This window comes from Puntigrus tetrazona, chromosome 15, assembly GCF_018831695.1.
Source record: "Puntigrus tetrazona isolate hp1 chromosome 15, ASM1883169v1, whole genome shotgun sequence".
Taxonomy (NCBI): Eukaryota; Metazoa; Chordata; class Actinopteri; order Cypriniformes; family Cyprinidae; genus Puntigrus; species Puntigrus tetrazona.
Window position 1 is genome coordinate 7,628,156 of NC_056713.1, and position 26,926 is coordinate 7,655,081.

At 39.9% G+C, this 26,926-nt stretch overlaps 2 protein-coding genes across 6 annotated transcripts; one reads left to right on the forward strand and one right to left on the reverse strand.

Moving 5' to 3' along the window:
* Nucleotides 1-521: 521 nt before the first annotated feature.
* Nucleotides 522-9,610, reverse strand: nmd3 (NMD3 ribosome export adaptor). 3 transcript variants are annotated; one of them, XM_043259806.1, is made up of 16 exons: nt 9,457-9,610; nt 8,753-8,820; nt 8,537-8,671; nt 7,737-7,833; nt 7,542-7,622; nt 7,343-7,471; nt 6,436-6,526; nt 6,265-6,343; nt 5,984-6,080; nt 5,282-5,399; nt 4,406-4,551; nt 3,550-3,662; nt 3,398-3,470; nt 2,933-3,039; nt 2,650-2,720; nt 522-2,578 (listed from the first exon to the last, which is right to left on the reverse strand). In XM_043259806.1, the coding sequence occupies exons 2-16, from the start codon at nt 8,794-8,796 to the stop codon at nt 2,445-2,447; spliced, it is 1,515 nt and encodes a 504-aa protein (XP_043115741.1). In that variant the 5' UTR covers nt 8,797-8,820; nt 9,457-9,610; the 3' UTR covers nt 522-2,444. The 3 variants fall into 3 exon arrangements, with proteins under 3 accessions (XP_043115741.1, XP_043115740.1, XP_043115742.1); XM_043259805.1 differs by having other exon boundaries at nt 8,753-8,807; nt 9,457-9,603; XM_043259807.1 differs by having other exon boundaries at nt 8,753-8,798; nt 9,457-9,589.
* A 1,856-nt stretch (nt 9,611-11,466) lies between these two features.
* On the forward strand, nt 11,467-25,954 carry ppm1lb (protein phosphatase, Mg2+/Mn2+ dependent, 1Lb). 3 transcript variants are annotated; one of them, XM_043259434.1, is made up of 5 exons: nt 11,467-11,783; nt 11,834-12,195; nt 21,370-21,544; nt 23,189-23,350; nt 24,313-25,954. In XM_043259434.1, exons 2-5 carry the CDS (start codon nt 11,839-11,841, stop codon nt 24,657-24,659), a joined length of 1,041 nt encoding a protein of 346 aa, XP_043115369.1. In that variant the 5' UTR covers nt 11,467-11,783; nt 11,834-11,838; the 3' UTR covers nt 24,660-25,954. The 3 variants fall into 3 exon arrangements, with proteins under 3 accessions (XP_043115369.1, XP_043115371.1, XP_043115370.1); XM_043259436.1 differs by having other exon boundaries at nt 11,467-11,736; nt 11,793-12,195; XM_043259435.1 differs by having other exon boundaries at nt 11,467-11,736; nt 11,799-12,195.
* The last annotated feature ends 972 nt before the right edge of the window (nt 25,955-26,926 follow it).

Below are 26,926 nucleotides of genomic sequence, written 5' to 3' on the forward strand. Positions count from 1 at the left end.
AGATGACATGAGAACATGCGTCAGTGAGGCCGAGACCAACATTAACAGAGACGAACGGGGCGGATAGTTCACACAGACGTGCTCGCTTTTAGACTCGTATTTGACCAATACACCAGTACTTCTAAAACCTATACATTTTGTCTGGGAGGCGGGGATCCCGGGATCCGTAGAAAGAGCATGAAGATGAAAACGATATTTAGGGTGCACAATATTCTCAAAAATGTTTTTTTTAAAACATTCTCCAGTTCGGAAACATGACTGATTGTGACTCACTTTAGCAGGACGGCGTCTTAAAATAAGGTGCTTTTTGCTATAGCACACTATAATCCATGCCAACATTTGTATTTATAAAAACAGTCTTTCACGTGGAAAAGTGCTTCACACGTCGTCTCATCGCATCTCTTCAGAGGAAAACTGAATCAAGTTATATATATATAGCATACTTGCAGTCAGTATTAAAATAGTATTCAAATAAATAGGCCTTAACGTTTTACTTAACACACTAAGAAAGTGAAAGAAAACCTGTCTGAAAGCTTTTTTTTTATTAAAAAAGCCCAATATTTAGTTTTAATTAGTGTACACAAATACAATCATCTCTAGTTTGTAGTTTTGCTTTTTCTCTCAACAGTTTTGACCAGTTCTAAAAAGAGCTTGAAAAAACAGCTAAAAATTACTGTAAAACCCCCTGTATTTGAATTATGCTCACCCCCTATTATATGTGTGTGTGTGTGTGTGTGTGTGTGTGTGTGTGTGTGTGTGTACTGCATTTGTGCAGTAGTTTGCCCGTAAAGCTAAAGGAACACTAAAGTGTTTTTTGAAATTCACAAACAGTCAGTAATTTTCAGTAATACAGTCAGTACAGTAACAAACCATTAAGCCTATGGAGAGTCCCCATAAACCACAAATACAAGTGTGTGTGTAATTTTGGTTCAACATTAACATCAATAAAGCCCATGTCCTCAAAATATATAATAGGTGCTACGATTAAACACAAAAATCTGAAGTCGATATTAAGATTGATGAGGTTTGGGATTGGTAAAATGTTCTTGGTAAAAAGTCTGATCAGAATTTCAAGTTGCCTGATAATTCAGGACAGTTTTAATGGAATAGAAAACATGCTAGAATCCGTAAGCTCTGAATCTGCCTCATTCTTTTATCTATGATCTATAGCACACCTGCTCATACAGTTTATAGTTTTTTGTCTACCTGTGCCGTTGTCTCTGGGACACTAAAACAATTCACTGTCTGTGCAAACACTACAATAAAGCCCTTTCTGATTCTCACGCTTGCCTTCTTACTTTAGACATACTCATACTCAGACTTAAATATTTTAGTTGTCCTTCACATTAACATTAACAGTTAAAGCAAACTAAAATATTTTAGTTGAGTCAACACTAGAATATTAGGTAAGAAGTTATTTGTGTTTTAGTGTATAAAGTGGTCCACCGTCTGGTTTTTAGGTAAATCAATCTCTTTTTTGTAATTAATAGCTTTTACTCTTATGGTTTTTATCATGTTGTTAGCCATGACTAATATTGTTGAAGTGGAAGGAGCAGAGGCCTCCAACTCCAAAAAAAATACATCTGTGATGATCTTTTTTCTGAAGTTGGTGAAAATAAACCATTGGATAGGAGACTCATCTAAACCCGTTTAATAAAGCTTGGGGCTCTTTCAAGAAATATTTCAGGGATCGGGATTCATTGTCGAACAGACTGAATCCAAGTTCTAGCACTTTATTATTATTGCTTTTCTTTATCATTAAACCTTATTGAATGATTGTGCTTTGTCTATTGTTTTTCCTTTTTTTAATATTATAATTTATCTACTGTGTTAAACAAAAAAAAACCCATCACTACCGGAGTACAACTTTAACCAGAGGAGTGAAAACACACTGGTCTCTAAACAGACAGTGAAAAATATCTGCTGAAGGAATTTAATATATCTGCCTGTTTTTTGAACAGATTTTGGATCAAATAGTTTCAGAGAAAGACCGAGGTGGTGAGAGGGGTCATTACTGTTGATGAGGTCAATCAAGAGAAGGTCAGAACTTTCTAATGTTTTTAGGAGGAGTGCTGTACACCGGCGCACACAGAAAATGCTGAATCTTTAAGAAACATCATCATCGGGACTGAGGTCGGTCAGTGAAGAAGAAAACCGAGTCTGATTTGTCTCAATCCTGTATGAAATGTCAGCCTCTGAAGTACACACCGTGGACAGAAGCAACAGACTACACTTCCAAGACAGCACTGACATTCACCCCGTCCATGTCCTGAATAACAGACGTCCATTAAATAAAGAATAAAAGGAAGTCATTAGGCTTTAAATGATACGAGTAAATGACAGCATTTTCGTTTTTTGGGTCACCCATCCCTCTTATATTTCAATCTTTTATTATAACACTGCTGTGATGCTGAGAGCATCCTTGCTGCTCCGGTCCGGGCCGATCAGTCGGTCATCATCTCGGCTCCTTCTCCTCCGGTGGCGTCGCTCAGGCTCAGATCCTCCAGCATCTCGGCCAGAGAGATCCTGGGAGCGCCGTCGTCATCCGTGTCGCTCTCCACGGGGATCTTGGAGGCGTCTGCGCAGGGAAGGGAGGCGTGTGAGTACCGTGAGAATAAATCAGGAGACAGCGGTGGAGCGCTTCTTTACCTCTGAAGATGTTGATGCTCTTCCTCAGGATCTCATCTTCCTCCAGGTCCTCCAGGAACTCGTTGTATTGTCTGCGAGGAAAAAATGTGCACCGTCAAAACTAAATCACAAAGGTTTCAATGAATGATTAAAGCCAAAAAAGGAACAAAAAAATTGAATAACGACACCGAAGCTCATTTTTAGTACGTGGCGGTTCTTTACATCAATTTTTTTTCCAGATTATCATTCAAGCAATAACTCTAGGTTTATCCTGTCTGTGTCTGAGTGCTTTGAGCCGAGTCACCTCTCATCATCCGTGTCCTCGGCGTCTCTCTCTCTCTCCAGCTCCTTCAGCTTCCACACGCGGTTCTTCACACGCTTCATGCGGTCATAACTCTTCTTTATCAGCACCTGAACAACTCATGAAGATCATCACTCCGGTTCACAGGAAAAACAAGAGCTGATTTGTACGCTGAACGCAAAAAAACTATTACACAGATGTTTAGAAAGCATGAAAAGATTCATTTTATTCTTATTGAGGGGTCTTATTGACCCCAAACATTACTTTAGTCTCTTCTCTTCTGAAATGCAATTTAAAATAAGGTGTTTTTTTGGTATTTTAACATTAGCAGCAGACATTTTAAAAGCTAAAAAAGCAGTGCAGCACGACCTCTGAAAGTGAGCCTATACAGTCTTCCTTTTTTTATTTGTATCGAATTAATTTTCACTGCATTTTCCTGCACATCGTTCACATGCGAGCGAGTCTCACCACGTCAGGAACATGGTGAGGGTTCATCTTGTTGAGGAACTCATCGTTGATATTGGCATTGGCAAAATCAAAACTGAGGTAGAAAGAAGAAGAGCATGTTAGGATCAACACATCAGCCAGTTCTCTGCATGAATCCACTGAGGAGCACTGACCCCAGCACCAGATCTCCGATGTTCAGCAGGTGACCGAGGAACGTTCTGCAGTGATACTGATGACTGGAGTCCATCTCCGACGTCTTCTGAACCCAAACCTCAGCCAGCGTGTGCTGTGAACACAATCAGATGATCGAGCGTGTGTAGAGCACCACAAACACATTCAGCGTTTCTCATCAGAGCGGCCTCTGTTTCCTTCTGATACGACTAACTAGAGATGATCCGAGCGCTCCGGTTACTCCTTTCTGTGCCGCTGTGTATTAAAACGTCTCTGAGATAATAAACGTTTAGGGAGATGCATGCATGTGCAATTAATCTGGATTATGGGAATGAAGTCCATCTGACCACAACAGTGAAATCTGATCAAAATTAACATCATTATACCCTTACTAGCATTTAAAAGAACACTTTTACTTAGAAAAGGATTTTTTCCCCTAAACCTCCTTTTACAAAAACATTTTCCGTGTTTCGTTGACTTTGAATAAACAGCGTGAGGAACACTAAGGCCGAGTTTTGTAACAAGCTTTTATAGTTGCGGTAAAATATATATCCATTAAATACAAATATAATTTGGAAATTATAGTTTTTCAGCCCTAGTTGCAGTTGCCAGGTTCCAAGAGCTTAAAATTCCCAATTCATGCCATTCTCTTAAATTAATAATTTTCTGCCAAATGTTTTCCTTAATATTCCCAACCTGGCAACCGTCTGAACGTTACGTAAAAAGCACAAATAAGCTGTAAAAACTAGCAAAGATAGGGATATTGTGCTCAGCAGTCAGTTGGTCTTCATTCACAGGGACGTGTTTCATCACTAGGATACGGCCCTGAAGAGCCCTGCGTTTCTGTGGGAGCTTCACCTTGTTGGACTTGATCCCGGCGCCGGCTCCTGACCTCTGACCTCTGACGACGTCGATGTCCATGACGATGAACTCCTCCAGCTGCCGCGGGCCACACAGACTGCTGAACGGGTGACGCCAGAACGTGTTCCCATCCACCTCGGCAACTGAGACCAAACACACGCCGTAAGAAACCAAACTCAAGAGCGTCATGACTGACAGCAGTTCAGAAAAAGGGACGTGACAACATTGAAGTCTGGAGCACAAAACATCAGCGTATTTGTATAAATAGCTAACAATGCTTTATAGGGGACAAAATTTGACAAAAAAAATCATTAGCATATTAAGTAAAGATTTCTTTTTTGTTTTCTCCTCTGCTCACCCAGGCTGCATTTACTCAGTAAGAAATACAGAAGAGTAATATTGCTAGACATTATTTTGCGTGCTGTTTTCTATATGAACATCTGGACCGTAACTGATTTCTGTCAATTACTCCAGGCTTCAGCTACAACATCCGCTACTCGATTTTCGATTATGCGTTTTGAAAATTAATTTCCAATTGAACGAATCCTGGCAGAACCTCCTCGTCAAGAATCAAGAACGTAAACAGTGCAAGGCGATAAAGTCGCGCACGACGACCTCAAATAAACTAAAGAAAAACATGTTTGTCAATGCGGCGTAACAACACAACAATAACTCTGTGTGCCGTTAAAAAAAAGAATTGCGTATCGTGTTGCAAGCTGATAGAGAAAAGAGAAAATAAACCCCACAGCCGCCTGAACAATAAGCTATTGTCTTTCAGACACAGGGAGGTTTACACTGAACACCTCTGAACTAGGACAGGGCTGAAATTAACGTTAATAACACATCTGAGGGAGATGGTGTAGAGCAGCTCACTCTGCAGGGTGTTGGGGTCCATCAGGTGTATAGAGCTGGTGACCCGGACACACACACACACCTGACCCATGTTTCCCAGACTCTGAGCGAGCCGTGGAGACAGACACACCACGTTATCCTGCCACACAGAGAGAGAGAAAGAGAGAGAGAGTATTTTCCACGTGAGACCGGTCCCAGACACACATAAGAAGACCGCTCTTTAATTCTAGTGATAGTACTGTTCACCAGGGCTGCCAAAAACACTTAAAATTTGTACGTTGTAGATTTATTTGGATGTAAAAGGCTTAATTTCAGTTGGGGGGTATGCAGGTTTCTTCAAAGCAATAAAATATCTTTAATAAAGTAGTAGTGCATAAAGTTTATCAACCATATATAATTTAGTTGCTTAATTACAATCAAAGCAGCAGCGTGCATCGTGTATGTTTAGTTTAATACAAAGCCCCGAAGACCAATCACAGAGAGCACTTTCTTCAATTAATGTAAACAACATCATCTCCACACGGATGTTCTCTTTTTGCTTTTTATCTCGACTGAACCAGTGAGTTCAGCTGGATTAGCTATAAAAGCATTCAAATGCTTTCTCGTGCCTGAGGAACACAAGGTGCAAGGTGTATTTGCATTCGAATGTGGATTTTTATTTTACATTTCCTTAATAACTGCCACACGCTCCAGGTTCATTCAGAAGGAGTAAAGGAGGTCTACCTTACACACGGGGACGATCTCCACTGAGAAGGTGCTTTTGTAGTTGTAGGTGTTGGAGTGAATATCATGAGAGATCAACCTCTGAGACGCCTTCGACCTTCACAAACAACACCAAACATCAGCACCGAACCAAACAGAGCCGATCGAGTTAAGTTCGGAATTAAAGTTGAATTCGGTCTCGTGCTTACGAGCTGAAAACCTCGAGCCCAATCCAACAGAACTAGTGCACGGACGACACGAACGCTTTCTTAATAAACACTGACTGAATATGATTCTCAGACCTGCAGGGAACGGTGCACTGCAAGAAGTCCACCATCTTCTGAGCGTGCTGCTTTGAGGCGTAGTAAAAATCAATGCCCTCTGGAGACACACACACACACACACAAATATTAGACAGGAAGAACCATAGAGACTCATAAAGCATCAGAAGAGGGGGATGATGGGAAGTATACCATGAATCTCTTTGATGCGCACTGTGTTCTGATGCAGCTTGTGCTTCAAAATCAGCTGCTCCAAGTAGTAAAACGTCTTTTTGTGAACAGTCTGAAGAAAGAAAAAGTAAATGATACGACGCTGAAGGCACAGATAAACAGTAAAGCTTTCAATTTAATAATAAACAGGGAGGCACCATATTTACGATACTGATATAAATATATTTCCTTTTGTATGGAAACAACAAGTCTCTCCTGTGCAGAAATTAAAAACCTTCTCTTCTCTCTTTTTTTTTTTTTTTATTTGGTTTGTTTTTAAGAAGAACTCATTTGTTAGAATCAAATAAACACAATGAAGCTTATTGACGGCACTTTGATGCTTGCAACTATAAATTATTATTAATAACTATAAACAAACTATACGTCAATTGCAACATTTTCCACCGGAAACATTTAATTTCAACCCTAACATTTTATTTTTAGCTAGTTTGTAGCATAAGAGTTGTGAGCTTATGATTTGTTGAAAAAAATTAAAACATTACAGATATATAACCTTATAAAATTACTAAATTGAATTTTTTCATGCAAGCTATAGCTTCTGACCTCTGAATCAAAACATACTTATTATTTTGACTTGAAATAGTGCTTTATTTATTTAGCAAAGCCTAAGTGTTAGAGAAGAGTGTTTTATATGAACAGAACGAGCAGCAGGCCGGCGGCGCCCCCTACCCCGTCACGAACCGTCCTTCAGATAAACCTCACGATCAGTCACTAGCTCCCTGAGTTCATCTCTTCCTCTCGTCGGCGAGGCATATCGATAAATCGTACAAATTGAGCCAATGCCGATGTTTTAATTTAAAGCCCACATCGAGCGAATCTGACGCATCCCTGATAATAACTACAAAAGGCAAACGTGAACGATGCTCACCTTCTGTCTGACTTGCACCACAGCTTTCCAGAAGTCCTTGGCCTCCACCCGATGGCAGTCCTCACACATCTGAGGCTGGATGACGAACTCCACCACGAACACCTGCTGCAGAATGGCTCCGTTCATGACCTGCAGACACACGCGTCTCATGAAACACGGCTCCGAGCCGCAGTCTGGAGTCTAGAACCGGCGGCGGTACCTCTTTCTGGATGGTCAGCTTCATCTTGATTCTCTTAGAGTGGGGCTCCGTCCATAAGAAGCCGGCGTCGATCAGCCTCACCTTGATGGGAGTAAAACACACACACACACACGCGCACACACGCACACACACACACACGCTGTGAGCCGAGCGTCAGCCGGAGCTGCAGTCCATGCGCTCCTGAGAGTTACCCACCTTGGCCATGGAGGCCTTGAGCTTCTTCAGACACAGAGCCAGAAGCTCCCTGGACTCCAGAGCGCACTGGACCCAGGTGCATGGAGGCTGCAGGTACCTACAGGAACACCGGGAAAACAGTCCTCAGCATTTTACAAAACCACATTCTAGTCCTGAGCACATGAAGAACGACCTGAAGCACGTGTCTCTGGACCTCAGAACCACAGCGTGATTTAAGGCGTCTCTAGTTTTAGTTATTGATTAATCATCGTTTGATTTCACCAAAACTTCTGGATCGAGGACGAGACATCCAACTAAATGTACAAAAATCACTTAAAAAAACACAGAAAACATAAAAATTCCAGTAAAGTGTCTACTTTAATATTCAAAACAGCTTTCATGAAAAAAAAAAATTCATTTTTTTTCATCAAATTTTTTTCATCAAATTCATTTATGTAAAATAAAATACTTATTACCTAAAAATATTAAATACATAAGTCTTTGCACTAAAGTTTATTCTATTTTAAATTATTAAAAACTGGCAGGAAAACTTTAAAGATTTAAAAAGACAGCTCACTTAATGTTGTGGGTGTCTTTCTAGATCACTGTAATAATACATAAAACTGATTATTTGGTGAAAAATTATTTTTATTAAACATCAGGGAAAAACCTTTTGATGCTTGAGGGCCATTTATCGTCACATATGTTCTTGACAAGACATCAAGTAGTTTAAAAGGATTTAAAGGCATAGTCTCCTGGGAAGTCATCAGTTAGGACTTCTTCTCTAGTACTGTTTCTCAGTTTTCCCCAGCGGCCCGTACCGTTCACACTGTCTGCAGAAGTGGACAGTGACCTGCTTAGGAATCCCCTCCGAGATGTCCACTTTATTCCTGAGACAGGAGACGCACATGTTGGCTGGGTTCGGGGGGATGGCGGTGCCGCACATGCAGCAAAGTCTGCAACGACGCGATGGAGGGGAACGTTTAGAAGCCGTCACTATCACATAATACTCATCAAAACCACACTGTAATACTCACATGTTGCCTTGGCTGCTGGACGGCGGGGCTTGCATGTACTCCATGACTGAAACAACTAAATATAATAACTGCACTCGTTTTAATAGTCAAAATTGCAATAAAATTTAAAAACATGTTACCTACATATGAAATATATTTACGTATAATAGTTACTGCGTTTATTATAAGTAAACATGCAAATATTTAGAAAATATACACACTGTATCAGTGCAGGCCAACTGCTTTCGATTCAAAGTATCCAAAATGTCACTAGATGACATGAAAAATTCACTGATCTATATAATAGATGAACTGGACAGGATGAGAACTTAGGTAAGGTTTGAAGTTACTGTACTTTTACTAAGCAAGTCGCTAAATCTAGCCACAACCCTGTACAGTGTGTGTGTGTGTGTGTGTGTGTGTGTGTGTATACACGTGCGTAATAAATATGCAACTTTTATTTTGAAAGCGATTAATCGACTGACAGCATTACATTTTAATAACCAACAAAAACTCTAAAGGTCTACCAGAAGAGGCCTGTCACAAAATAAAATGTAAAATAACGAAACCATGCTTTTATTCTCCTTGTATTTGTGCTTTACGTGACTGCGGATAATATACGGACGACAGCGGAAGTTCGTCTGACACGCGCCTGTACCTATGTACTAAAGTTAGCCGTTTAGTGAACTGCGTGTCCGCATATAAAACGCTAAACCGATACTCACTGTGTTGGAGAAAAGACGATAACCGGTTCAATTAGAGGAAGAACTGCTGAAAGTCTCGCGAACACAGCGCACGTGCCCGCGCCGACACCGACGCCCGGCGATGACGTCACGACACGGAACGAAGACCCCCCGATAGCTGCCCGACATGCGCCTGAACGTAAATGCTAGTGATACCGGCGCCCCTGCATCTGTCTGCGTGTTTATTTTGAATTTATTTGATAGTTAAAGCAGAAGCAAAGATCGGATAATGTTACTTAATCCTGGCTGGAATGGTGTTTGGGATAAAGAGATATTAAGTAATACAAAATACATATGTAAATATTAATAATGTTACAAAATCCCCAACGTTTTGTTAGTGATCTCTCCCTTTTTTTCGTTTTAGAAGAAACGAATCAATATGGCCTAAACCCATATATAAATAATAAAAACAAAAATGATTCACGGGAAATTAGGGGTGAAGATTCAAATATATTTTAGGAAAGGGCTGCCCGTTAGAAATATTTAAAATGTTTCCACATCAATCGTGTGGTGGTTGTTTTGTCCGCCAGAGGGCGCTGCAGCGGCACTAAACACTGGAGTAAAACTACTGAAAGGAAGTAATAAAAGTCTCTCTTCAGTGCAGTTTGGACACAATTATTGGCACCCATAGAAACTAAGATATCTCTGAAGTATATTCTCATTCATGTTTTGTGGCACACCGGGGTGACAGGATTATACAAACCCTGAACAAAAAACACTGTACAAATTATAAATAAAAAAGGAATGCAATAATTTACAAATCTCATAAGCTTATATTTTATTCACAGTAAATGTTGAAAGTGAGACATTTTGAAATGCCATGCCAAATGTTGGCTCATTGTGGATTTCATGAGAGCTACACGTACCAAAAAAGATGGGAGAGGTAGCAATGAGAGGCGGAAAGGTGAAATGAGGAAAATAAGGAACAGCTGGAGGAACAGTTTACAACTTATTAGGTCAACTGGAAACATGATTGAGTATAAAAAGAGTCAGGAAACTGACTCTCACGGTTTTGTGGTTCCTGTTTTAAGCAATCGTCCGCAACTCCAGCCGCAGAGGCGGGACTCTTATTTTGACAGGCTGCTCGGTTTCGAGTATTTAGAATTAAACTAAACGTTAAACCTGTCTTGTGTGTGTCTGCAGATATTCTGTGTCACTGGCATCAAACAGCTCCAGCAGTGACGGGGAAAGCCTGTCTGTCTGCGAGTCTGACTCTGTCAAACAGCAGCACGCGGGGTTGCCAGGTTCGCGCAGCAAAATCCCCAATTCATACCCAAAAGAAGCCATTCGGGAGTGAAATGACTAACTATCCAGTGCTGGGGAGTAAAGGATTTATGTTATTTAATTACAAAATAAACGTAACTCTAATCAGTTACATTCACTGAGATAAAATGTGTTATTAAATTGGAGTTAGCTTACTTATTAAAATGTTGGAAATTACAATTATTAGTTATTATTTTATTATCAATTATTATTGTTTTTCAGCAAAGCATTTCTTATGATTTTAAATCGGCATCGGACTTTAGATCAATCTCAAAAGACGCCTCTAAAGTCTGATTTTATGGTGGATGTGTTCAGTTATAATCAATCAGACTTTTTTTTTATTATTAGGTTTTTGGTTTTCTTTAAATTGTTACAATCTTAATTAGTGGCGACGGTTTGAAAATCATTAACAGCCGAAAAACTTCGTTAGAAATTAAGGAAAGTTAAGTTTAAACGCAACACGTAATGTTTATTCGTGATTTATAACCATTTACTCCTAAACAAAATGTAGAAACTAAAAAGTTTTAGGTTTTTAAGTATTAACAATTTGTAAAAGCGTTAAACAAATACACCTGCGTGCCAACTTTAATAAAGTAATGCAGAAAGTTACATTACAAACAGTGTAACTTGTAACCTTCAAAACTGCGTATCAAGTTCAGTTCAACCCGTGTCGAGGGATAACCGCGGACTTGGCAACCCCGAGAAAACGAGAGCGCGCCGCACGGAGCTGCGAGCGCGCGCAATGCGCGAACCCGCTATACAGAACACCTGCCCGCGCCGCCGCGTCGGGGAACTCAACGCGGCATTTGTTTTTCATTTTCTTAAGGCAAACGAGCGCTGCGTCTGGCTGTCATCTGATAAAGAGAGGAAACTGCGCGCGCTGATCATCTTCGAAGGGAATGTTGACACGGACGGGTTTCTGATGAACACGCGTCATTAGCGCAGCGGAGGAGAGCGAGAGAGCCTGTCTGTGATGCGCTGCCGTCATTAGTTTAGTGAGTGTGTGTGTGTGTGTGTGTGTGTGTGTGTGTGTGTGTGTGTGTGTGTGTGTGTGTGTGTGTGTGTGTGTGTGTGTGTGTGTGTGTGTGTGTGTGTGAAAGCATGAGTCCGCTGGCTCTGCTGGCTCGCACCGCGCGCTGTCTGCTGCTGCGGCCCCAGACCCTGCTGCTCCTCGGCGGCAGCCTGGCTCTCTGGAGCGTGCTCGAGGTGAAGAGCATCCTGCGCTCCAGCCGCGACGCCGTCAGCCTGGTGAAGGGCCGGGTGGCGGAGATGATGCACAGCGAGGTGATGCTGCACGAGGAGTTCTCCAAGACGTGGCAGTACAGGAGCGGCGGCGCGGCGGTCTACTCCATCCAGGGCCGGAGGGAGCGCATGGAGGACCGCTTCCACGTCCTCCCGGACGCGCTCAACCGGAGCCGGACCGACATCTACGGCGTCTTCGACGGCCACGGAGGAGAGGTGAGCCTCTGTCCGTCCGTCCGGTGACCCCGGGCAGAAAGAAACGCGCGCTTCTGTCGTGCAGTTCAAGCGCTCTGTTTTCGCGCATTTCGGTTTTTCGTCAGCTTGCATTTAGTTTGGAAAGGAAGCTTTACAGACAAACCGAAGAACAAACGCACAAGCGCGTCTCGAAGGCAAACATTTGCCATAATATTAATTCCTGTTGTATTTTTTTGTGTTGTGCTTTGCAAAAAGAGCGGGAAAAATGAAATGGAGAGGTTGTGAATTAGTGTCTTTGCAGGTGTGAGAGTGTGATAAGGGAAGGTTCTGATTAAAATGATTCTTTGGTGCTTAAGATCATCTTAAAAGGGTCACGTGATATGGCTTATAAGAGCATTATTTTGTGTGTTTGGTGCTGCAATGCGTTTATGCGGATTAAGGTAAAATAAAAATCTGAATACTGTACATGTTTCTTCACGCTTTTACGAAGTTCACAGAATGATAGCCCCGCCTTCTTTCTTCACGTCAGCATCTGGGCGGTGTTTTAAAACGAACCCATCTGTGACGTAGAAAAGTGGGGGCGTGTTTAAACGAGCTGTTTTAGAGTGTGTGGACCAGGCATAACTTTTATAAAGGGATCTTATCTCTCTGGAGAAAGAGGGGATTCACTGACTGTACTTACTAAATGCATTATTAAATACAGAGATAGTATGTTAAAAGCACTTTTTAATTCATATTCATGGTGTCCCGAAATAGCTTAGTTTAGTAAACTTGGTTTAAGTCTTTCCACAAAACTAAACTCTATTTACTAAAGAATAAAGAGAAGTCTTAAGCTGAGAGAAAGGGCGGGGTTTACCTCGTTGCTATGGGTGATGCTTATTAACTATGCACGCAGTGATTGGCTGCTAGGAGAGGGGAGGAGTCAGAGGTTTCTTCATAGGAATATCGCAGAGCGCAATGTCGCGTTGCCTTATTCAAATAAATCTTTGTTCATTGTTAAACAATATAATATATATGAATATGTTAGGGTAATTGTCAGCCTGAATGCTTCTCATAAATGTATTTTGTTTTAATAAAAATTGCGAAGATGCATATAAAAAGCGTTTTAATTTTGAATAATCATTGTAAGACATGCAAACGTAAAAGAACTTGTTGCCCAGCTGATTAATGAAAGCAAGAATATAATGAAAGGAAAATCTGACCCTCCGTAGACAGCAACGCTAGGTCTGTTTTATTGAGGTTCTGGACCTGGATCATTACAGTTGTGAAGACGATTTGTGTTTCCAAAGATGATCAAAGGTCTTGTGGGTATTCATTCTTTTATCTTTGTATCATACTCTGTAGTAAAGTTCTCATAAAGAGGCCAGAGTGCACTATGTTTAGGCAACGGGCAATTTAGTCTGTTTGTCAGTTTTAGTACCTGACAGATAAAACTCAGAGTACTCGAGACAATAATGGCGTGTAACATTGCTGCTGCTGGCCTGAAAGTCTTCAAGTGCATTTGCATGTTCACCAATAATGTGATTATTAAAGTCAAAGTAAGGGCTTATTCAAATGAAGGCGTTTACATGATGTGCAAACCACCTCACTTTGTGTTTGAATGCCATCATTTAAGCACTAGACAGACATAAGATTGTTAAAAGTAGTATAAATTTGGGGTCTGATATTCAGTATCGGCTCCGATATTAACATTTTCTGCTGGATCGGGTATCGTGAGACCAAACCTATCCAAATCCCATGTTTTGCATGTACTATAGTTATTGTTAAGCCCCACCAAAGTTACAAAAACATCATGAAGCTACGCAACATTAATGAGTCGAGACTATGAAACTCTCTCCAAGATGTTCCTATTATGAAACTATCTGTAAATGACAAGAAATGGTTTGCATAAAAGGACTTTACCTTGCTGGAGTTTACAGCCATACAAAGAGCAATGGGCAACATTTGATCAGATTTCGTTCAACACTTATTAGCTTTTATGTGTTCCCCACTAAATAATGTTTAGAATTGATCAAATTATTGTGAATTCAAGACTTTTGTCCTGTGCTTGACTTTAAAAATTCTCCCGACGAGTTAGCATTAGTCTAAATTCTGGTAATTGTAATGATTTGTATTAGTTAACTGAGTCAAATGATTTCTGTTATCAAGACTCCTTTATAACGCCTGTAAATCAGTGTCTTGTAGATTAGGACTGTATGGGTGTGATGGTTTGGTATCTAGTTTAAGGTGTAGGTTTTTATTGATTTACTGAAAGAACATCAGAGCGATGAAGAACTGTTTCCAGATTAGAGCTTTGAAATGTGCTTTGGACTGCTGTAGGTGTGAATGTCTATCTTTTAGCTGCTAACGAATGCTTTTTTAATCACAGGAGAGTAAAACTGCGCAGTCGTGCTCGTAATTGCAGACCTCACGAGTATAAGGATGAACGTGTGGGCGAGCAGAAGTGTGAAGACTCTGATGAGTGCATGTGTTTGGAGCTTCTGATGAGCGTTAGAAGCGTTCAGTGAAGGCCTGGATGTGTGCTGGTAAACCCTGTTGGTTAGCACGGGGGAGTATATCAGTTTTGCATGATATAATGGTGTTTTTCATATGGTAGTTGAGTATTGGGGATAATACAATATAATTTTTTCCCATACTTTCATTTTTGGTAGTGCATGTCGCTAACTGTAGTTTCATTTACGCATTTATTATATATTGGTTAAAGAATCCAAATGAATCCTAAATTGTCTTAATTTATTTAGTGAATATCTGTTTAGACGTACACTTTATTGCCTGTTCAACTATTTCAGTCATTGCCATGAGTACAAATCTTAATGTTAAAGCATATGAGGATGTTCCAGGGAGTTGAGAGTGTCTAATTTTATAGCAACAGGTCGGACGGGACCCTTTTTAATTCTAACATGACAGTGTCTCTCTGTGTAAGGCAAAGGTTGATTGAGTCATTGTGGAAGAGCTTGACTTTAAGCACAGATATTGAGCCAAAACCTCATCACCAAACACTTAAAGTCATGTTGCAACAGAGATTGGAAATACAACTTTTAAATGCACGAACTATGTTTCCGTTTTTGTTGCCACGATTCTAAAGAAACGGGTGTCCTAACAGTAATATAATGCAGATATGTATAAAGATATGCATAAACGGGCGCCGCCACTTTAAGAGTCAAAAAAGAGCAGGTACAGGAAGCACAAAATGAATACCTCTGGCTCAGGTACTGTTTGTATTATTTGTAGCAACAGCAAAAAATGCATTGTACAGGTTAGAATTATCGATTTTTCTTTTATGCCAAAAATCATTAGGATATTAAGTAAAGATCATGTTCCATGAAGATTTTTTTGTCAGTTTCTGACTGTAAATAAATCAAAACTTGCACTGGATGAAAAAAGCATGCATTGGATAGACTAAGAAAAGCATTACAATGCAACAACCCTTCTCCTGTGCCGCTGATAGTGCTTCCTAAAAGTGTGCATTTCTATTTAACATTTCATGAACATTCAAATTCGATGTTCTTTCTTCACGTCCCTGTTACTCCGCAGTATTCCTTCAGTCTCCTCTTTTATTCTCCGTCTCTCTCCCGATCAGCTCGTTGACACCAAGCGGCATCAGACGTCTCTCGAACCGAGGTGTGTCCTCTTATGATCTTATTTTCATCCACACACGTGTGTTCCTCTGAAGATGAAGCTTCTGCTGAGCACATGTTTGGACGCCGCCGTCTGAAGGAATTCAGACTCTGCAGCTGGTTCAGCTCCGTTTGCTAAAACTCTCCCCCATACACTGTAAAATAGAAAACGTTAATGAACTTTATTTACGTCTGTGTGCTCGCTAGGTGCGGGATTAGCTCCGATGAACTAGATTCTATCATTTAACTCACGCTTTTGCCCTGCATGCACGTCCAGAAACACTGCAGATACACAGTTATGCTCATGCTTTTGCACACCCCTTGCTGAATGTGTCATTTTTCATTATTTTATTCAAATTATTAACATTTTGCAAAGTAATAACTGAATGTATAGAAACGTTCAAAAGTTTACACACCCTTGAATCGGGACGATCCACGACTGTCTTCCTGTTTTGTGATGGTCATGAGTTCCTTGTTGGTCCTGAACGGTTTGACTTCCTGCAGAAAAACCCAGCTCCTGCGCATTCTTCGGTTTTCCAGCATTTTCTGCATATTTGAACCCCTTCCACCAGACTTTAAGATCCATAAAGGACTTCTACATAACCATTATATGAGATTAAAACATTTAGTGATGCTCAAGAAGGCAACACGATGCATTCAGCTTGTTTTTTCTTCTGGGGAAACATTTAAGTATTAATGTGGCATATAAGATGCTCAGGACTAACAAGGGACTCGTGATCAACTATGACAGAATACAGAAACAGTCATGGATCGTCCAGGAAAAGACACGGTTTTAAGATTTAGGGGTATGTAAACTTTTGAACCAGGTCGTCTGTTGTGTGAAATAGCTGTTCAGGAGAGTACTGAATAAAAATAACACATTTTTCCCGATCAAATAATTCCTTTCAAATAATTGAACATATATTTTCTGTAAGGGTGTGTGTGTGTGTGTGTGTGTGTGTGTGTGCGTGTGGTCAGTTTTTAATCAGGTTTCCAGTGGATGGAAGGAAAGCCCGGCAGGAATTACTTGGGCATATTTCAGGTCTCTTGTGTGCTAATAACCACAATCATATGGACAGAATATTTTCAAGTCCGAGAGGATTGATATCCTTTGAACAAGATCAGTAACATATGAAGAGGGCCGAAGTGCTTTGAGAAACATTTGAAGGGTTAGTTTATCCAAAACGAGAAAGTCTTTCCTCATTGCTCATTTAACCCCGTTGTAATGAAGAAGATGAATCGGTCAGATCCAGGATGGAGGGACTTGTGTGTCGGAGACTCCGACTCCTTTAACATGATCACACAGTAAACTCTGGTGTGTTGGGTTTTCCATTAAGGATTTCAAATGGTTAGCACTCTGGTATATATTTCAATATGTATATGGAAAAAATATATATATTGCAAAAACCCAAACTATAAGGGTGCTGGCAAATATTTACAGAACAAAAGCAGTATAGATGAACTACACTGAAAGAAAACGGAGTGTAGGAACACTAGAAAAACACTAGTTGTCTTTACATGAAAAAGTACTATAGTAATATCTAATAAATATAGTATACTGAATACATTATAGTATCACTTGAATGAATGCTTTAGCATACTGTAGTATTAAGTATAGTAAATACTGTAATACACTGGTTTCTACTAAAGTAAGCTGTAGTATAATATAGTGTAATATATAATATAATAATTAGTATAGTAATTAGTTTTATATTAATGTAGTTGTTATATTACCACAGCAAGTTAACTGAAGTGCTTTACCGTAGTGTGGCTTGAAAACCTAGTATTTACTATACATTACTAGAGTATTTTGTCATGTGGGAATTTACAACTTGGAAAAGAGGTTTGCAGTGTATATAAATGATAGACGGGCATAAATGAGCAAGTATAAAATAAAATATACATGATCCCGTCTCTGATTCATGACGGTCCAGCTTACCCACGGGCCCTAAGACATCCAGGGGTCCAAACACATCCAGTAATACACATCCAGGGGTCCTAAAACACAGACATCAACATTCCCAGAGCTATCATCTGTTTGTGGAACGGTCAGAACATCCTTTCCTCTCCCGCAGACTGAAGGTCGGCTGTAAAAGAATGAAAGTGAGTGAAGCGCTGTTATTTAACACATGAAGCGTCTGTTTGGACCGTACTGGTCAGGACTTACCCTGCTGAGAGAAATCACTTTCTGATGCTTCCACTACAAACAGCATTAACAAACCGGCACAGACATCGGGTTTTACTCAGCAGAACACCGTCTGTAAGGTCCTAAACAAATAAGGTCAAAATATAACACATGTAAATGTTTTTTGACCTTGCATGCATGTTAACAAAATATCAACCTTTTATAACACATAACAGAGGCACTTTAACACTCGGGATGGGTGCTTTTAAAAAATACTGTATTTCAATATATTGTTTCATTTGTTTATTTGACTAAGAAGGTCACGTTATTTTTTGCCCCAATCTCTGCACAAGCTCATAATTAGGCATAAATCAGAGTAATGGTGTGTGAGAAGGTGGTGATTGATTGTGATTTTCTGTGCCGTCTGAATCAGGATGTGGTGAAAATTGACAAATTGTTTTGACAAACATCAAGGTGGTGTAGTCATTTAATTGCCGTCCGAATCCACATCTGAGTTTACGTGAAGAAATCGTGAAAGCTGAACTCTGCAGGACGCCGGGAACGCTGTACTCGGGTGTTAGTTGTGTGAGGATTTCTTTCTAATACTTCATAAGCGCTCCACCACAACCAGTTTGAGCGGGAAAGAAAAGCACATAAACATTCGAAATTGGTCGAGACGGGTATGATGTATAATTTTAAAATGTGTATTATAAACAGGTATATATTGCATATATTTATATACAACTATAGAGCGTTTATGTTCCTATTTTTAACAGGAGATTTAAATAATGAATGTGATTATATATTATAAGAAATAAGGTGATATGTAAATTTATTATCTGGGTGAGAAACAATTGCTTTCCAAATCTGGCCAGATTTATGTTATATCTCAAGGTTTTATTTGGTTAAAAATTCTGCTCATCGATTCAGATTCTTAAAGATTGGCGTTTTCAATTCCTATGTGATTTTTTTTTTCTCCTATCGCAAAACATTTAGGTGATGCTGAATACCTTGAATAAAAATCAACCGGCTACATAAAAACTGGATTCGATTAAGATTTTAAGATTCGTTTGAGAGCAAAACACAGCTGATTCAGGATAAACCGAGACTTTATTTATTCACTTTAAGGAGGTTGTGGTTCTCCCAGATCTGAAGAAAAAATATCAGACAAGCAAATAAAATTCATGAATGGAAGGATTCGGTGACGTTTCAGTACTGGATAAATCAGTGTTTTTGAATGAATCTTTATGAACGAGTCACTGAATCATTGTCTCGCTTGATTTATTAAAAAAGCAGGGATTCTTTCAGTAATGAATCATTGCTGTGTGTCGCTGTGAATAACATTCAAGGCTTTCAGATTTTGCAAAACGGACAAAATGTACCACTCTCTTAAATTTCAGATAACTGACATTTATTTATTTTAAACACTACATAAACCATAAGTCAAAGAGATCTGTTATAAACTCCAGTGGGACGTCGTTGGTAACAAAAGCCAAGTTTCAATCCACTTTTGACCATTCTGGTAAAAAAATAGCTTAAGCAATATTTAAAAATGGGTGCCGTTGTACTATTTATTTGTTCTAGTTTTAAGGAGTTTGTTACTTTAAAAGCCTTAATTAAATCCATTTGTGCAGTGCTGTAATTAACTCTTCTTTTTCTTTCTAACTGAAGTGATTTATAGCCGCTCACGGGGCTCTGGGGTTGTGTTGGGGAGCTTTGCATGGACAAACAGGCTTTATCTTGTCTACAGGCAGGAGAAGAAGATGCAAATAGAGCCAAAGCTGCCAAGCCATGCGTGCTAGCATTGAAATCACGAGAACGGGAATCATTTACCATTTAAAAACATTTAGATGCACTGTAAAAGATTTAGCTTTAAACTAAGCAGACTGCACATGACAAATGTGTCCCAGTGAAGTCTAATTAAAAGCCAGTATGCTAGGAATCACTGAAGAGCGTATGAGATCATAAAAACCTGACAGGATGATATCATTTAGTCAGTGCTGATGTGTTCGTTATATAACGCTGAGCTGGTTTGACCATTTGAGTCACATTCTGTGTAGAGCGTCTTAGACAAGCAATCATAATAAATGCTGTCATTTCTTTCTTACTTTAAAGTGTTTCTTTTCTTAAATGTATGCAGCTTGATGCAACCTCTGAAGGGCACAGAATGAGAAAGAAGACGCTGTTAATGGGTTTTAGTCGCGTCATTGGTTTGGTTGTAGATGGTGAAAACAAATCAAGCGTAGAAACTGCCTCTCATTGGTTGTTGTTTAGTACACTGAAGGAGAAGCTGTTTTTCACCCCTATGTCAGGTGATTTTTCTGGTGTCCGTCAATTTCAAGGTAAAAAAAATGGCGGCATAAGGGATTTATCTAGCTAAATTATCAGCTATTTTTATAAAATACATATATTTATTTATCTATCCAAATTTTAACCTCAAACGCTGGCTCTAGCGCTGTGAGGCGCGTGTGCATTGATTAACTTAATATCCTCGAGACCGAAGAAAGAAAGACACAAACATCTTGTATGACGTGGGATGAGTAAATGACCAGGATCTTATCCTTTAAGCCACATCTCTGTGTTTGTGTGCATCTACTGAATCATATTTTGAAGACCAATCTGTCCCCGGAAGTGAGCTAAATACGACACGACCTCCAAAGTAGAGAAACTCCTTTTGGGTACATCCTCGTTTCTATTAAAAAAAGGTATAATGATAGAGTGCTTCCCTGAACGCAGATCTAGGCAAATCAGTGCATTTATCACCAATCCCTGTGTCTTGTGGCTCTTTTGATGTGGTTTTGATTCTTGCCCAAGTCTCCCACACAGCAGACTTACCTCTCTACAGAAAAACAGCTCCGTTAACCTATATTCTACAGAAAAACAGTGTGTGTGTGTGTGTGTATGTGTGTGTGTGTGTGTGTGTGTGTGTGTGTGTGTGTGTGTGTGTGTGTGTGTGTGTGTGAGTGTGTGTGTGTGTGTGAAAAAGTACTGAATTATTAATTTTTTTTCAAATGCTGCAATCCTCCACCTAGAATAATGTCTCTGTCGGTCTGTTTTTCCCTGGCTTTCTCTCAGTAATGCCCAGAGGATCACGGGCACCGATTGCCTCTAACGTGAATTTAGCTGTGCATCTCCAACCTCTTGAATACTGGAGTGGAGGCCACTGATGAGCGTGTAATTAATATTCCTCTGAGGTTCGTCAGAGCGCAGGAAGCATCCGAGGGAGGATCTGATGTCAGGCCATCACCGCTGCTGTTTTACATCCAGATCTAAACACTTCTCTTCCAGCCTCCTGTGTTCTTAAGGCCTGTTCACACCAGGACACATTAAATGGCTACGCACGCACTCACACACACACACACACACACACACACACACACACACACACTCCTGAAGAGTCAGATGTCGTTCAGCAGTTTAACAAAGCTCCTCTGTTATCTGTTTGTCTGTCAGACGGCAGCAGAATACGCCAAGGCTCATCTCCCCGTCATGTTGAGGCAGCAGCTTCAGCGCTACGAGAAGCAGAAGGAGAGCGGCGCTCCGAGCCCTCAGTCCATCCTCAAACAGCAGATACTCGACATGGACAAAGAGATTCTGGAGAAACTGTCCGCCTCCTTTGATGAAGCAGGTGAGAGCCGGTGAGGAGACGCTCGCAGACTTCCAGGCGGAGGACGCCAAACATGTTTGATATTTTCAGAACAAATTGTTTTTCACATTTGTCGTGCATCTCCTAGCAACAAGGCGCTCGTTTCTGTGTGCGTATGTCGGGATCGGCACAAATGTGTGTGTGATGCCCAGCTTTCCTTCAGTGTCAGTAAGCGTACGGCGCCTGGTGTTTGAAAAGTCTGTGCAGATTTTAAAAGTCATGTAGTGTTAGACCTCGGAGCTAAGCGCTTACAGGAGCAGTTAAAAGGAAAATGAGTTCATCAGATTTGTAGAAATGTGTCTCTGCATCGGTGTCTGTAATGGATGTGAATGGGTGCCGTCAGAACGAGAGATAAAAGCATCACAATAATCTAGTCCATCTGTTACCATCCAGAGAAGACAAATCCAGCATTAAGACCGTTCTAACTAAAGTTCATAATCCATAAGGGGCCGTTGACATATAGCGTCCTTTGTTCGCTCAAGTTCGTAATAAAAAGGAGGCACGCTTATCGTTTTCCACACATTTTTAGGCCCCTAACTCTTCCTCCAGTGAAAATTTGTTCCAGTCTGAATCAGGAGAGAAATCTGCATATATTAAGCAGCATTTTATAACACTCTAAAGAATTATGTGACTGGATTTTGACGTGAGAGAACAGGAGATGCGCAGGAAGAGATTATGGACCGTTTGAAGTCATCTTAGGCTATGTTCAAACTTGGCATTTTTGAAGCTGCCAGCGTTTGTTTTACATTGAAGTAAACAGCGTTTTAGTCCAGAGCGCTGTTTTAAACGCCACCGCCAGGTTGTTTTTCTGCAATCTATTCAAGTCAAAAAAAGTTCATAACGATGAAAAGGTGTTTTCATAATCAATCAATCAATCATTTTTATTTATATAGCGCTTTTAACAACACAGGTTGCATCAAAGCACTGTAGAGAGTTCATAATCAGTATGAACTCTCATTCCGTACCCATTCACTGCTGAAGGTTTCTGTTCGTATCTAAAAGTCTGGTGCTAATCGGCAAGAAGAGGTGCTGATAAATCTAATCAAGCAATACAGCTTAATAATAATAATCAGTAATAATATCAACATTATAGTGCAACTCTGAGCAAACTCTAAGCAGATTAATATAATATAACCTCCTCTTTTATATTCTATGTGTGGTTAAGAACAGGCTCGTTCCCGTCCCGATTGGCTGCACTTTGTTTTAATGCTGGGATGTGGCCAGATCAGACCTTTATTCTGCTGCAGATAAGGTGGTCATATCACACTTTCTTATAAGCGCACCTGGCCAGTTTTAATTGCCCCCGGCCATTTCTCACAGGTTTACCTCCATATCAGGATCCTGCACCCGGTACTTCTTAAAGGAACACTCCGCTTTTTTTGAAAGTAGGCTCAAGACCGGCGGAAAATGAAAAGTTGCTGTTCTCTAGGCTATGACCAGGAACTACACTCTCATTCCAGCGCACTTTAGTCATATCAGCCTAGAAAACAACAACAACAACCCGTCCTTTACAACTACAGAGGATCAGTTACTGAGACCGTGACGCACGCGCTGTGTAGTTCAGTATATAGATTAGCTGGGGTCGGCCCGTGACGCTCAGATCTGTGTGGTTTGGGTCTCTCTCAGGTACAACGTGTCTGGTGGCTCTGCTGTCCGAGAAGGAGCTGACTGTAGCTAATGTCGGTGATTCCAGGGCAGTCCTGTGCGATCAAGACGGGAACGCCGTCCCGCTGTCACATGACCACAAACCCTACCAGCTCAAAGAGCGCAAGAGGATCAAGAAAGCAGGTGAGCATCCAATTCATTTCCACTATTGCCTAATTGGTCTTATTGTGCAAGCTACTGACGATTCACTTGTCTTCAGAAATGTTAAACAATTGTTTTGGAGTCTTAAAGGTCAGATCAACTTTCTTAAATGTTAGGGGGGTCATTTGACTGATGTTTTTTAAAATGAAATGTTAAAGTGAGACAATAATAATGATAGCCCAGGAAGGATGCACTTATTTGCATAGTAAACAACACCTGATTTAAGAAAGGGGGTCTAAAAAGTGGGCTTCTTATTCATTCATTCATTCATTCATTCAAGTCCAATTGTGCTTCATTGGTGTAATGTCTGCTATAAAGTTCAGGGTTAAGTACATGTTTTTGTACATGTGTGTCTATGTTTTAATGTAAGGCAAAACAGTAAAAAGTGTGATTTGGCTTATTGCATACGTTAATTGGCAAAATGCATATGTTAAAAGCCAAAAACCATGTTCAGTATTCACTCAGTGTTTCATTTTGTTCGGCTTCAGTCAAGATTTCACGTTTTGGTGCATCTCTAGCGCTACATGCCTGTATTTTCAATAACCATGTCTGCTCTTTTTGTTCGGACCATAGAGAAAATCGGCAGATTATTAAAAACAAAACAAGATAATAATATATCTTTGTATGTTAATTGTTTAAATTAATATAATTAATGCTTTTGAGGGCTACAATAATTGTAGAAAGGTTTTGTCCCTGTGAAAACCTGTATGTGGATTTTTACAGTAGTTTTACAGCTTTTTTTCTTCTTTGGTGTGAATGATAAAGATGAAGATTACATGTTTATACCTGTGGCTAGGACATTAAATTGCTGTGTGTGTGTGTGTGTGAACGCACAGAGAGAACATTTAAATTCACAAAACTTGCAGCCTTAGTGTGTGTGTTTATTAAATTACGACTCCGCTAACGACTCGCGATCAACAAAGTAACCGGTTTCTCTGATTTAGGTGGCTTCATCAGCTTCAACGGCTCTTGGCGTGTGCAGGGCGTTCTTGCCATGTCACGCTCACTCGGCGACTATCCGCTGAAGAACCTGAACGTGCTGACCCCTGACCCCGACGTGCTGACCTTTGACCTGGACAAGCTACAGCCTCAGTTCATGATTCTAGCGTCAGATGGACTCTGGGACGCCTTCAGCAACGAGGAAGCCGTGCATTTCATTAAAGAGCGCCTGGATGAACCACACTTCGGAGCGAAGAGCATCGCCCTGCAGTCGTTCTACCGCGGCTGTCCAGACAACATCACCGTGATGGTGGTCAAGTTCAAGAAAAGAGGCTCCAAGGCCACCGGCTAGTGAAGAAGACTCGTGTGTAATAACCAGATCAAAACATATTTTAATGAATGGGTGACTAGATAAAATTAGATAAAAATGTATTTTTTGGAGAAGCGACTCTTTGTATTTAAATTGAATATTACAAATCTACGCAATTACGTCCTCGTTAGAAAATAGAACTTTTGAAGAATCTTTACGCGGCTCTTTCATAAAAAAATCATTCAAAACGACTAGAGAGATCATGCAGCAAAAATCATTAGCATTATTGCTTACTTTTCTTTTTTTTAAATCTAGTTTCACTGTAATATTTTATCATGTGTAATATAAAAGTAGGTTGCCTTAAGAAGTAAACCAGCTATCCAGTATGGTCTGTAAAAAAAACGTCCAAATACATCAGTTATGAAATGATGAGTGTGTAATGGGTCTGGAGAAACGTGTATGCTGTGCTGGGCTCTGTATAAAACACTAATAGATAGAAATCTTCCCCTCTGCTGTGATGGGAGCGTGCTGGGAAGCTGTAACTTCATCAGTTCAAAATACAATTCTATGAATTATAATGACGCACCCTCCATTAAGAAAGAAGTCCATCTCCACATATTTCTTCAGAGCTGTTTTGTCTTTATCGGTTTTCTCTGATTCAGAACACGTTTTCGCTGGAGGCGGCGTTATTATGGATTACGGACTTGCATTTGAGTTAAAAACGTCTTAACGCTGGATTAGTTTGAGCTTTTGTCTTCTCCAGATGATAACTGATGGACTGGAGCGCTGTGGGTCATTGTGACTTTTTCTCATTCTGACGGCACCCATTCACGTCCATTGCGGAGACGCTGATGCAATGCAATTTCTACAGTCAAACTTCACACAAGGCACTGATTTCTGAATGTGAATGAATTTGAAGAAATAGTCATATTTTACAGGCAGAGAAGTGTGTCTGTGCTGTAGTTCTTGTTTGAGGTTTTCTCTGTTGATATGAAGACAGTTATAATGAAAAAAGTCAGCACTCACTGCAGAAAACACCTTTCTATATTTCAGGTATACATGTGATTTAATTCAGTATGATCATTGGAAGTGTGCCGTCTTATTTTAATTAACATGCTTTTATGATGAATTTATTTGCCAAAAGTGTTTTGTCGTCCAGAATCTGTGTTTACGGTGTCATCTGCACATCAAAATTCAATCTGTCATTTTACATATAGAGTAACTAAATGAATGTTTTTATGAAATATTAACACAAGGCGAACATGTAAATGACGTATTTTACTCTTCTTTAGTACGTGACCGAAGAAAACCTTTCATTAAAGTTATGTTGAAGAATGGTCGAGTAGTTTGTATTTGTTTTGTTTCGTTAACGAAACGTAAAAAGGGGACAATTTAATGTAATTAACGAAAACTTAAAACCATAACAAAAATAAAAATATATACATATATTGATGAAAGTCCTTGTCTCCAGTGTTATATCTTAATAAATAGATAATAAACAGATATCAATCACATAAATGATCGAAAGTGTGGCGAATCTGCCGCTTAGTTGCATTTAGCGATGTGTCAAAGATTAGCGGTTTTGTTTTTACTCGAGCATAAAGCGCCACCTGCTGGAGACATTCACCTCCGATGATGATGATGATGATGATGATGATGATGGTGTGATAGATGATTTGTCACCATATGATGAGTGTATTTTGAAGAGTGGACTGCATTTTCTAAGCTCTGGATGACAGTTGCCATGGCGACCCCGAGCATCTTCAGACAACACCAACATCACTTTTTATTGAAAAAGGTAAGTTAAAATGATTAAATTTTTTGTTTCAATGTGTCTAATAAATGTGTTTTTATTAAAAATGTTCATTCATAACTAGCCTATTTTCAAACGGAGTCAGCGATTTTCAAAAATCTGCGTCAATAAGAGACAAAAAATGAGATAAATGAAGAGTGTAACAATAATTATATGCTTTTTGTACACATTTCAACAGTCATTTAAATGAGGACAATGGAAACATCACAATCAACAAAAGAGACATGTAGCATTGATTTTTAAATTATGTAATAAACGTGTGTGCATATATGAGAAAACAAGCAGTTAGTCAATTTAAAAAGGGCAAGTATCAAAGGGGCAGGGTATTGTGTGTGTGAGTGTGTGTGAGAGTGAGTGTGTGAGTCTGTTTGTGTGTGTGAGTGTGTGTGAGAGTGAGTGTGTGAGTCTGTTTGTGTGTGTGTGAGTGAGTGAGTGAGTCTGTGTGTGTGAGTATGTGAGTGTGTGTGTGTGTGTGAGTCTGTTTGTGTGTGTGTGT

What these genes read in the sequence shown, in the direction of transcription:
- nmd3 (XM_043259806.1), bottom strand. Translation starts at nt 8,796, where the DNA reads ATGGAGTACATGCAAGCCCCGCCGTCCAGCAGCCAAGGCAACAT. An exon ending in TGGTGCAAGTCAGACAGAAG is followed by an intron (nt 6,527 to 7,342) that starts GTGAGCATCGTT and finishes TTCTTTCTTCAG; the next exon opens with ACTGTTCACAAAAAGACGTT. An exon ending in GAGCATCAACATCTTCAGAG is followed by an intron (nt 2,579 to 2,649) that starts GTAAAGAAGCGC and finishes TTCCCTGCGCAG; the next exon opens with ACGCCTCCAAGATCCCCGTG.
- ppm1lb (XM_043259434.1), top strand. Translation starts at nt 11,839, where the DNA reads ATGAGTCCGCTGGCTCTGCTGGCTCGCACCGCGCGCTGTCTGCTGCTG. An exon ending in TCGACGGCCACGGAGGAGAG is followed by an intron (nt 12,196 to 21,369) that starts GTGAGCCTCTGT and finishes TTTGTCTGTCAG; the next exon opens with ACGGCAGCAGAATACGCCAA. An exon ending in CGCCTCCTTTGATGAAGCAG is followed by an intron (nt 21,545 to 23,188) that starts GTGAGAGCCGGT and finishes GGTCTCTCTCAG; the next exon opens with GTACAACGTGTCTGGTGGCT.